At 33.3% G+C, this 11,991-nt stretch overlaps 1 protein-coding gene across 2 annotated transcripts; it reads right to left on the reverse strand.

Moving 5' to 3' along the window:
* Positions 1–6,579: 6,579 nt before the first annotated feature.
* On the reverse strand, positions 6,580–8,241 carry LOC106337461 (probable inactive patatin-like protein 9). 2 transcript variants are annotated; one of them, XM_013776569.1, is made up of 2 exons: positions 7,008–8,241; positions 6,580–6,938 (listed from the first exon to the last, which is right to left on the reverse strand). In XM_013776569.1, exons 1-2 carry the CDS (start codon positions 7,941–7,943, stop codon positions 6,696–6,698), a joined length of 1,179 nt encoding a protein of 392 aa, XP_013632023.1. In that variant the 5' UTR covers positions 7,944–8,241; the 3' UTR covers positions 6,580–6,695. The 2 variants fall into 2 exon arrangements, with proteins under 2 accessions (XP_013632023.1, XP_013632024.1); XM_013776570.1 differs by having other exon boundaries at positions 6,580–6,923; positions 7,008–8,219.
* Positions 8,242–11,991: the final 3,750 nt, after the last annotated feature.

The raw sequence follows: 11,991 nt of genomic DNA on the forward strand, positions 1-11,991 counted from the left end.
AAAAATTATTTGGTTTCATATTTAATTTTATTTCAAATATTTTAAATTTTAAAATTATTGTTTTATAAAATTTATATAATTATTATAATTAATTAATATTTTAAATATGGAGATGTAAATTCGTTGTAAAATTCCACGTTAAGTCCTCGTAACGTTTACGAGGAATTTACATGGAGTCGTTGTAAAGTCCTCGTAAATTTTACATCGACTTTACGTGGAAGCCTTACGTGGCTTTTACAACGAACTATTACGAGGTATTTACATCGTCATTTACGAGGGCATTACGACGAATAGTTTCCTTCCGCTTTACGAGGAATTGACTTCCTCGTAAACGTAACTAGGACTTTACGACGAAACCTCCGTTACGACGAGCGTTTAACAACGAAACGCGTATCGATGTTAATTCGTCGTAAAGCCCCTATTACGACAAATTTACAACGAATACCGCCCTTGTAAAAAATATGTTTTCTTGTAGTGTTTTAGTTAGTGCTAATTTAGTCATTATTTTGTGTGCTAACTTTATCATAATATATTTTATGCTATATAAGTCATTTGCTCTTATTGAAACTATGGATGCAATAAGCAGTATGCATTTTGAGAAAATAGAGTAATGTTATGAATGGGAGATACGAGAGATATAGGAGGAATGCATTCTTACTTGAATGCAGTTTGTCTTGTATTTTTTCCCTATTCATCATATTAACTGCAAAACAAATATAAGTTGCTTTGCAACAATGTTAAACTAAAAAATGGTATAAATTTTAACATTTGCACCAAAAAAAAACAAATATAATAGGTTAAAAAAATAAAAATCTGCATGCAGATAAAAATTATGCCAAATTTTTTGATTTGCATATAAGATGAGAAAATTGCTAGAACATATGCATATAACCTATGAATGCATATTTAATTATTTTTATTGATTCTTGCTAAATATTGTGCTTTATTAATTTATGTTATTTACTTTCAAACTAAACAATTAAATCTTTGAAATAAGATTTAATATTTTTGTTTTATGAAATAATTTATTTTAAAACGAAATTATTTTTATAAAATATATGTATATCTTATAAAAACATTTACATCAAATTAATGTTTCACATATCCATAATTTTGTATATTCTGTTTACAAAAATAGTCACACATGTTATTTATGTATCATCTCTTTTTTTTTGCTTCACTCAAATTATATATAACATTTACATTGATAGAAACATATATATTATAGTTTATTTTATTTTTTACTCTTGATAGCAAGTAATATAATTACAAAAATTATTTTTTTATAAATTTTTTATTTAATAATATTTTAATACATATGTCCGCATAAAAAAAGGGGGTTAAAAGCATGCTCAGTACCGATAGAAATACTTTACTAGTTTTCTCCTATTAATTATCTTTAAATAAAATCACTTTATTATTTATTTCACTCTCAAACAAATATAAATTTTCTCAAAATGGTTTATCTTACTTTTCGTTCAATTTTATAGGTTATATTTTGACGAACTTATCTATAAAATATATAATATACATATATTATTATATATAATATGTATTAATAGAAATTACATATGTTTTTGGTTACATATAAACATATAGTACATATAAACATATAGTTTTGCATTTTATTTTATAGCATCTAAAAATATATAACTTCACTAAAAACTATATATAGTATTTAGATAGATAAAATATATATGTTAGAGTTTATTTTATTCTTATTATTGATAATATTTAACATAAATAGATAATATTAATTATAAAGTTGAACCAAATGATATGGATGAAACATATATTGTACAAAACAATCGAAAATATATCAAATTTTATATATTCCGTTACAATAAATAGTCATACATGTTACTTTATAATATTTTATATAACTTATCTTAGTGAATTCATCTATGTTATTTAGTAGTTTACATTTTAATATTTATACTTAAAACTTGTATTTTGTGTTTAGATATATTTTTTTCAAAAAATATTCATTCAAATGTCATAAACCACTAAATTTATTTGATAAATAAATCTATATTTATTTTGTTTAATTTGATTGATCTACATTTGATCTTCATTACTGGTGTGATATGCATTATCGGTTTGATCTGCATTTTTTCATCTACGTCCCCATTCGAAGCCTAAGTTTTAGTAGGATTTCTAATATCCTGAGTCACCAATAAATCAACAAATAAGTGAAGTGAGTTACAAATGCACTTGTCAATAGGGGTGGGCACGAATCAGATATCCAAATTTTTTGAGGTATTCGTAATCCGATCTGTTTCGTCCGAATAATCAGTTATCCGATCCGTAGTTATCCAAATATTCGGTGTCCCGAATATCCGGAAAATATTAGATCTTCGACCGAATATCCGATTCGATCCGTAAAAATAAAAAAAAATTATAAAAACAAATCAAAATAATATAAAATAATAATATTTTACTGAAATAAAAATATATTTTAGTGTTTAACTAAATACATACATGTCAAAAAAAAATTAAAAATAAAATTTCAAAAACAATACTATTATATATCTTAGCAAACCCTAAACCAAAGCCTATCATGATTCAATCTACATTCACTCATCTATGTTGAAAATAATTCAATTTTACTAAAATTAAATTTACATCATTTAGAAATATTTATATTTACATGATTTAGATTTTTTTCCCTATCAAAATATATTTTATAAATTATTTTTAAGATAATCATGAGAAGACTTTTGGAAGACTTTTGGAAGACTTCACTTTTGGCGATAAACCTAATTTCACGTGGAAAGTTATAATGGTAAACTCAATACAAATTTTTTGTTTGGTGAGAAAAGGGTTGTTATAATTTTATTAGGATTTTGAGTTATTTTTGCATTTGATTTAAATTTAGAGTACACTTTTGTATTTAAAATCAAGTTTTGAGTCATTTTGGCAAATTTCTTTTTATAATAAAGGTTTAAGATTTAAAATAGTTAAGTTATTTTATCTTTTAGTTAGTGTTATTTTTTCTCTTCTTGTGTGCTAATTTTGTCATAATATATAGTGTGCAATTTAAGTCATTTGCTCTTAGTGAAGCTATGGATGCAATGAGCAGTATGCATTTTGAGAAAGTAGAATAAATTATAGTAGGAATTCTAATCTCCTGAGTACCAATAAATCAACAAATAAGTCGAATGAGTTACAAATGCACTTGTAAATAGATGTATGTATATCAATCAAGGAAAGGCAGCTAGCTACTATTGCACTTGTAAAGATCATGTCTGTCCACCAACCAATATATTGGTTGTAGCAACATCCCTAAAAGTGTGATTGGTAAGTGTTGGAATAAATGAGAGGAAATTAAAGTAAATAAAATGGGTAAAAAATTTATAGAGTAAACAAAAGAGAAGAGACATAATAATAAATTGAAACCAGCCCAACTTGTTTACTCTGCATAAACGAAAGAAAAAAGCTGTTTTACTCTACTCAAACAATATTTAGAATAAAAGAAATTAAATTATTTTCCATTTGATTGACACAATAAAAAGCCGAAATAAGAGTAAATGCTCTTTTCACTCAAAACATATAGCTAATTGTGATATCTTCGCAGTTATCTAATAGAAGTGACACCAAATGTGACTGAATTCTATAAACAGTGGTGACGAAAGGTTCAACTGTGGCTCTAAAAATTTAGCTGTAAAAGTTTAGTTGTAGGTAAATTGACTGTAGCTGTAAAGTTGTTACTGTAGATATTTTTGCAGAGATTTTTGCTGTAGTTAAATTTGTTATAGCTCTAAATTATAGGCTGTAGATATTTTAAAATAAAATATGTGAAATTTGTAATGTATATATAAAATAATTATTTTTTTATCAATTACATAATTTATATTAATATTTGTTATAAATTCTCAAAGTTTATTGTTATTTAAAATGTGATATGTAAATAATATATATTTTATTTAAAATATTTTAATATTTTTTGCAACACCCAAAATTGAATTAAATATTTATAGATGTTTTTAATTATGATTATCTAATTTATTTGATATTATAGATAGTTATTTTATTTCACAGATTCTACAGCCTATAAAAGAAAGTTTTAAGTTTTTTACCTAAAATACATTAAAAAAATTTGCTTTAGTTTTTTTTGCTATAGCTTTAAAAATAAAGTTAAAGCATGATTGGTAAACGTTTATAGAAACTTGATTTAGGTTTTAACTATTAAAAATAAAGCTACAACGTGATTGGTAAAATTTAGTGATCTAAAAGTAAATAAAGCTAAACTAAGGAGATAAAACCTAACTAATCACCTTCAAGCTGAATAATTGATGTTTAATGGAACATAGCTAGAAAGGAAAAAAAAACAGCAGAATTTAGTTACAACGACGGTTCAATTTGGTATGAAAACAGTAAAGATGAATGGAGAATGCGATGGTGTGTTGGAAAGAAGAACCATGCCCCAGTACTATGGTTGACTACTTACGAATAGAGATGTCAAAGAGGTTTACCCATCCCGTTCCGTTCCATACCGCGATGGATTAGTCGTCTAGCGGGTCATAGTAGGTATGTCCCGCGCGGGTTGTGGTTTTCAAAATGCCGGCCTACATCCGTACCGCAAAATATATAGACCTTCGCGGACCGTCTCGCGGAACGCCTCGTTATCAAACTGCCTGCTATAACTTCTTTCATGAATGTTCAAGTAGAAGAGTTGTGTAAAAGAGTTGAAGATAGCTCATTACCTTATCAAAATCAATGCAACAAAGCTCTGTTTTTGCTTGCGTTCTTGAGTTAAAAGCCTTTTTTTGTTATTAGCATAAGCTTTTGTTAAGTTTGAATCTGATTGAGTTGTTGTCTTTGTAATAATTTGGCTCAAGTGTTGTATGTCTTCATCAAACCATATATTTTTTTAATTATTTGGATTGCAAAAAAAATTCGTGAATCATTTTGTCAAATTATAAAAGTGACGTGATATACAACTAACTCTTCTCCTAAACAACACCCTTGTAACTAAATTTAATTTAAGAAAAACACCACTTCACAATATTGAAAACAAAACCAATTAACTTAAACAAGAAATATCACATTGTAATAAAGCAATCCATAGTTGTGTGTAATAAAAAGAGAAAACCAAATCAAAACACCACTAGAGCTCGAATCGTCATCGCTTGAGCTGGAGTCGTCATCGCCGGAGCTCGAATCATCATCACCGGATCTCGAATCATCATCGCTGGAGCTCGAATCATCATCGCCGGAGCTCGAATCATCATCGTCGGAGCTCCTTATGTTTTCTAGGGGAAAAGTCACAAGAATCGCTTTCTTTTCACTTTCTTTCTCGTTTTTTCAGGTAAAATAAGAAATGAAAAAAATGCAGGTCCATGCAATCCCGCTTGACCCGTTTCGGCCCATCCCGCAAAGACCCGTCCCGCGAGGCCCACAAATTTACGGACCTAGAAAACCTCATTCCAATACCGTTCCACGACGGTCTTTTATGGGCCAGATCCGCGTTCCAGATTCATAATTGTCATCTCTACACCTTGTTCAAAACCGCGCCCGAGTAGGCGATTACTCGTCCGAGAATACGGTACTCGGAGACCCACCGTGGCGTATTGGTGCTGATCGGAGGCGTTACGCATTGACCCAATTTTTCCCGGCTTTGACCGCATAATCGAAGAAATCGGCGACTAAATCTGGAATCCGAGTTATTCATAATCTGAAAATTGTAAAACATGTATGCTCAAATCCTTTTATCCAACAAAATCCACAAGTTTTTTACTAAGATCCGATGAAAATCAACAAAAAATAATAAGAACAAGTGAAAAGTGTACTAAAGCTGTACTGGAGGCTAGGGTTAATCCTGTAGTGGAAGGGATGAAGAAGACGAGTGTGAAATTAAATGTTTATCCTTCATTCAAAAATATTTAAAAATTTATAAAACACACAAGACTCTCGAACTCGTGTTCCCACAGCTGAAAAACAAGCTTCTACCATTTCACCCAGCGAACTTTATTGTTAGTAAGTTACAAAGTTATATATATAGCCTATTATAAATATATAAGTTTAAAAACAAATCCCATTAGTTTGAGGAACATTTAAAGTAAACAATTCTTTAGAATATATGAAAAACTATATTTTGTGAATGACATATACGATTATATATTTAAATTTATTACAAATCTATAAAATGCTTTATACATAAACATGTATTATACATAAAAATTGTATTATACGTAGAAAGAAAGTATTATACATATAAAAATACAAAAAATTCCCCCCCGCGTACTCCCCAAGTTTTTTCCGCTTTTTCAATAAATCGCTAGGCACGGATATACCGCAAGCGTAGCGCGTTTGCGAACAAGGTTTCTACTTATGAATCACATTGCTCTCACTATTATATCGAGCTGTATTTATTTATTTATTTTTTTATTTATTATCTATTATACGCATTGCGTCACTGCTATCGCATGAAAATGACAAGTTATAGATTTGGAACACTCTGGTGCTGGTTATCCAAGGAAAGAATATCTGTTTATTTTCTTTCCACCAGTGTAAATAATAGGTAGATTATATCATTCATTATTAAGTCATTTAAGAAAAGCTAATTAACTCGGGAGATAAAAAAAAAAGGATGCGAGGTTAAAAGCTAACCCTGGGTTACAGGTTTGCTTACAAACTTACAGCAGGGGCTTATATTATACTTAGATCCTAAATAAATAACAATAAAAACACATTTAACGGCCGTCAGCGAGAGGATTAACGGCAGATTCCTTGCAAGGACTTGGAGGGAGGCTAGAAGCAACAAGGCGTTGCACGAAACTCTCGATTCTTTCTCCGTTTGTTTCCGTTAGTAACCGTTTCCCTCCGAACGGTGCCGTTTCCACACCTCTCTCTTTCAACAACTCCTCCGCCGTTTTCCTCGGCCCCACAGTTCCATCTCCGCCGCTAGTCAAACCGCTCACCTGCATGCACATCCACTTTGAATCCTCTTTTTCATTTTCTTTTTGTTTGTTTGTAATATTTCTATATTTGAGAAATTAGCTTACCTGGACTCTAACGTAGTCCGTACGGTTCCAGCAGAAAGCGTTCCCAAGCATCTGATCAACGGTATCGGAAACTCCGTCAAGCACGATGTCCACGAGGCATGACGTGGAACAGTCTCCATTACGCTGAAGTTTCCTTCCTGGAGTTGAGGACGAACCGTTTCCTATCGACAAGACGAGCAAGTCATCGACGCCGTTAACCGACGGGAAATCTCGTTTGTTGTGGAGCACGTGCGTGACGGCGGCGGCACTTGGATTATTCATCACCAAACCGCCGTCGACGGCCGAGCAAGAGGTCTTTCCGTCCACCGACACCACATTGACCGGCTTGAACATGCTGGGAGTCGCCGAGGTGGCACGGCAGACTTTCCAAAGCTCGAAGTCGAAGCTCGGCGACTCGGATGCGCCGGCGCGTGAGAAAACGAAAGGTGCAGAGGTTTTGAGGTCGTAGCAGGGAACGAGGAGAGGCTTACACGTGTCCTTCATCGTCAGCACCTTACCGTCCTCCCTCCTAAACGCTGCCTGCAGCACCCTCTCCATGCTGCTCCCGGAGTATCTCCGGTTCCTCCTGAAGACTCCCGTGTGCCTGATCTCGAATAGCTCCGAGTTCTTCTCCTCGATAAACTTAACAGCTTCCCTGGCGGTGAACATCGGCCTCCCGGAGCCATCGTCGGCGACGAGCAGGGCCGCGAGTACGCCTCCGATTCCGGTTCCGGTAACAATGTCGAAGAAATCAGAGATCTGAGCGTGAGGGTCACCGGTCTGGAGGCGGATCTGGTCTTCGAGGCGAACAATAGAAGCTCCGGCCACAATGGCAGTGGTTCCACCACCGTCGATGCTAAGGATGCGTGTCTTCCTGGTGGTGTCGCAGTGGGAGAGCCATTTCTGTTCAAGCTTGGTGAAAATGTCAAGAGTAACCTTGCTCAGATCCATCTCCATATTATATGAAATAGTTTTAAATAATCAACACAAGTTTGATTTTGATTCGAAACGGTAAGGAGTTATGATTCTCTTTCTTTCTATCACGCTTTGTTGCAGTGAGGCATTAATGGAGGTAATGCTCTCTCTCTCTCTCTCACTGTGGGTTTACTAGTCTCTCTCTCTTCGAGTGAGTGGATTTTAAAGAGAAGAAGAAAGGGTTTAGTGATTCAGAGATAGTTCCGGGTTGGTTTGTTAGTGGGTGGTGGTAGTTATATACTCCCACTGACGGTGCTTTCTTTGTTTCTTTCTCCTCATTTTTTTTATTTCCTTTATTTTATTTGCACCGTCTACGAAATATGGAGGATATTTCTCTTTTTCTCCTTGTTCAAAAATGATTTAAATTCAGAAGAAAATATGAAATAAAGTTGTTAACATAAATTTGAAAAAGGGTAAAGTCTCTCCCCCTTGTTATTATCTCTTTATTTGCCATATAATTTTTGGTATCATCCGATGACTTATATTACTAGAGTGCCAATTTTGTTTTTTTTTCTTCTGTTTAATTATAGGCCAAAGTGTATGTATGCTATATTTACACTTCAATACAATAGTATAACTCATGTTCGAAAATACGCTAGGCGTTAGTCGGGCGGTCGGCATGAGCCTAGTGATTTAACGAAAAATCGGGGATTACTCGGCGATTAATCGGGGCGTAGTTTCTAAGCTTTTACGTGTATATACATGTATAAATACTATATATGTAAAACATGAGCAATAAGTTACGTTGGCTTGAGTGGTAATTGCCTTATTAAATTGATGTGTGTACTTAGGTTCGATCCTTCTCAACGTTTTTTGTTTATTCTTTCAATGTTTTCATTTAAAGAAGGGTAAAATCATATTTTTGCAGTCATCTTCTTCCTTAACATACCTGCAACACAACGCCTTTTTTTCCAGCTTTTTTTTCACTCATTAACATACGATTTCTTCATTTTACAATTCAATTCTATCAAATTTTCGTAGATTTAACTAAAATACACAGATTTTTAACACAAAACTAAACAAAAAACATTTTTTTTTGATAAATCCGATTTTATCGCCGATTAGGATCAATCCGCCACGGTCGTTGACCGCCAAGCGTATACTCGCCGGCCTGGCGGCTGCCTAGTCCGCGTTTTCGAACATGGTGTATAACTATATGTTTGTTAAGAGTATCTAAATAATGAAAAATTACACTTTATAGTTATAAAAACCTAGACATGTACTTCACAGTTTTTTTTTATTTTTTGGCTAGAAAAGTGTATAATGTAGGTGTTACTAGATTCTTTTACTTAAATAAATCAGAATAAAAAGGAGAGAAATAAATTTGGTGGGAGTAGGACAATGCTCGCACGTGTGAGTAGGCATATTAAATTTGAAGGTCAAGGGGGGTAAGCGCGAACCTCGGCTGCTTTACCGGCTCGGCTTCCGCTTCCGTTATAAATTTGCCAGCTGCTATATATACCTTCCTACTTATAATCTCTATTAACCCTCGCCTTTATATTTTATTTTTTTATTTATTGATGCATGATAAATGAAACCAGCAAAATTTATACTAGTACTGTTTATGATATCAAAGGACCACGAGATAAACATTTAATAAACCCGAGATGTCAATCTATATATATACTATACTAAAAGTTGGATATACTCAACAAATAAGCTGTCCACGTCGTTTCAAAAAATCGTCAAATCATGATCTTTTAAATGGCCACGTCATACCGTTATTTCTCAACACAGAATAATAGCAGACCAATTCATATGAGCCGATAATATTTGGTTGTAGCCCGTTTTAAATCAGTCCAATTCTTATTCCAAATACAATGGTCGTCGAAACGTGTGACCCTTCCACCTCGCCTCATCTTTTCCGATTTCTGCAGATTACCGTTTCTGTTGAGTTATTATGATCCATTCTCACTCATTCAGTCCCGTTATTTCCGTCGAAGGTTACAGCAAAGACGATCAATAGATCTTATCTCACATCCCAATTTCATTTTATTTTGATCGTCTCTCGCCGTTACACATCCTAATCTACATCTCTGGAGAAACCGATGGCTGATACATCTCAAGATCTCACTTTTACGGAGTTTCGTTTAATAAAATGTTGTAGTTCTCGCCTCTACACCCTTCAAACTTGAGGCGAAATGGTATCTCAAATGCATGGTATTCATTTGAGACATCTTTTTCCCACTGATATGGCGTCTTCTTCGAGCGGGAAGAGGGCTTCGCGCCGTACCCGGTCAAACTATTCATCTTCACTGAGAAGGGATATGACGGAGGAGAAAGATGAAAAGATAGTCCCAAATCTGGTAATAATCTTTTCTCAGTCTCCCTTATTGATCGTTTCCAGTTTATGTAGGAATACAATTGCTTTCGCATATTAGTTAGAAATTGACATTGATGCTTTGCTTTAGTAATTCAACATAAAGTGTAAAGATTAGTTTATTTATCATTTCTCGATATTGAAGGGATTAACTTCATCTCTGCTTAAATATTTTCTTCTGCGATGACTGGACCTTTGATTTTTTTTTTATTCATGTTAAAGACAAATCTTACATTGCTTTCCACGATTAAGAGTGTGGAGTTCCTGTCCATGATGACAAGTATGTGGTCAACTCTCTTTTGCTTAACCTGCTAAAAGATGCTCTTTGTGGATTATAAACACTTTTATTTCTTAAATTCAGTTTCGAGTTATTAAGCATGTATGTGCCCTTGCGTAAAGACTTTCTTTCCAAAAAACAAATATTAAGGTAACTAGAATCAAACTCTTATGGCAACATCTTCTTCTTACGACCTTGAATCTCAAGTGCTTTTGCTTTGTTTGACCATGGGAGTTTTCCTAGACTTTGATCCAATAGCAACGTCTGAACTAACAAATAGACAACATCCCCTGAGATTGCAACCCCCTCATTACCATTTACATGGGAAAACCAAATTGGCAAGGTAACTTAATACTTATAATCATGATCATTGTTTGAGTAAATTTAGCTTTTGCTACTTGGTTTGTTTTACAGTTAAAATCCTAACGTTTTGGTTTCGATCAGAAACATTTACAAAGAACTCACATTGTTTTTGCCATCATTCCTTAATTGTTCCGCTTAGCTCAGGTACTATACTAAATTCATACTTTTTCATCTTTTTGAAATAGGCAATGTTTGCATCCTTTCAAAATGTTAGACTTTTTTTTTTGGCAGTGTGTATGGACGTTGGTTGAGGATAATGAAAACAATGAAAGACCAAATGAACTGAAGTATCTATCCACCATGTTAGTGGTTGCAGATAGAACAAAATTTGAAGAAATGGACTTAGTGGCTTATGGTTTTGGTGGCTGTAACCATTTCGAGCCTCGCAATAGTGTTCACTATTAAATGGGACATTTTCAAGGATTGGGGTCTCATGAACCGCAATTATAACAATTACTAGGAGGAGCATGGGATGATGATTATGAAAATGATGACGATGATTATGCTGAGAAGTGGAGGAGGAGAGGAAACGGGTCGGCCACTGGGTCATTTGGGTCGGGTAGTGAAAGATCCAAAGTCTGGAAACGAGTTTGATGTTAGTGAACTTCGAGACGAGGATAATCTTTCTCCTGCTAAGAAGAAACATTACTGTAGACATATAAATTCTCAGAACCAAGCAAATGGAAGTGTAAATTTAGTTTCTTTTTTTTTTTCATTTTGATTTTATCCTCTCTATGTGTGTAACTCATATATCAACTTTATTTTTCTGCTTCATCATTCCAATCCGAAAAGTATGAATGTGTAGATATGGGGGAAAAGAATAATATCTTGGAATGGATGATTTATTTTCCATGTAGTCATAACACCGAAAGTTGTTAAAGACTATAAACTGGTATGTTTCGTTAAATCTGTAGCTTTATGAAAAATATCTCTTTAATCACAGTACTCTACTGCACAATATTATTGTTTATAACAAAGAATGGTTATAGATATGACAATGTATGAGAAAATCCTTCTTTTAGAATGTTACATAGAGTTGTGTGTAAATGAATTATCGTAACGTTGAAACT

This window comes from Brassica oleracea, chromosome C4 (assembly GCF_000695525.1).
Source record: "Brassica oleracea var. oleracea cultivar TO1000 chromosome C4, BOL, whole genome shotgun sequence".
Taxonomy (NCBI): Eukaryota; Viridiplantae; Streptophyta; class Magnoliopsida; order Brassicales; family Brassicaceae; genus Brassica; species Brassica oleracea.

What these genes read in the sequence shown, in the direction of transcription:
- LOC106337461 (XM_013776569.1), bottom strand. Translation starts at nt 7,943, where the DNA reads ATGGAGATGGATCTGAGCAAGGTTACTCTTGACATTTTCACCAAGCTT. An exon ending in CGGACTACGTTAGAGTCCAG is followed by an intron (nt 6,939 to 7,007) that starts GTAAGCTAATTT and finishes GAGGATTCAAAG; the next exon opens with TGGATGTGCATGCAGGTGAG.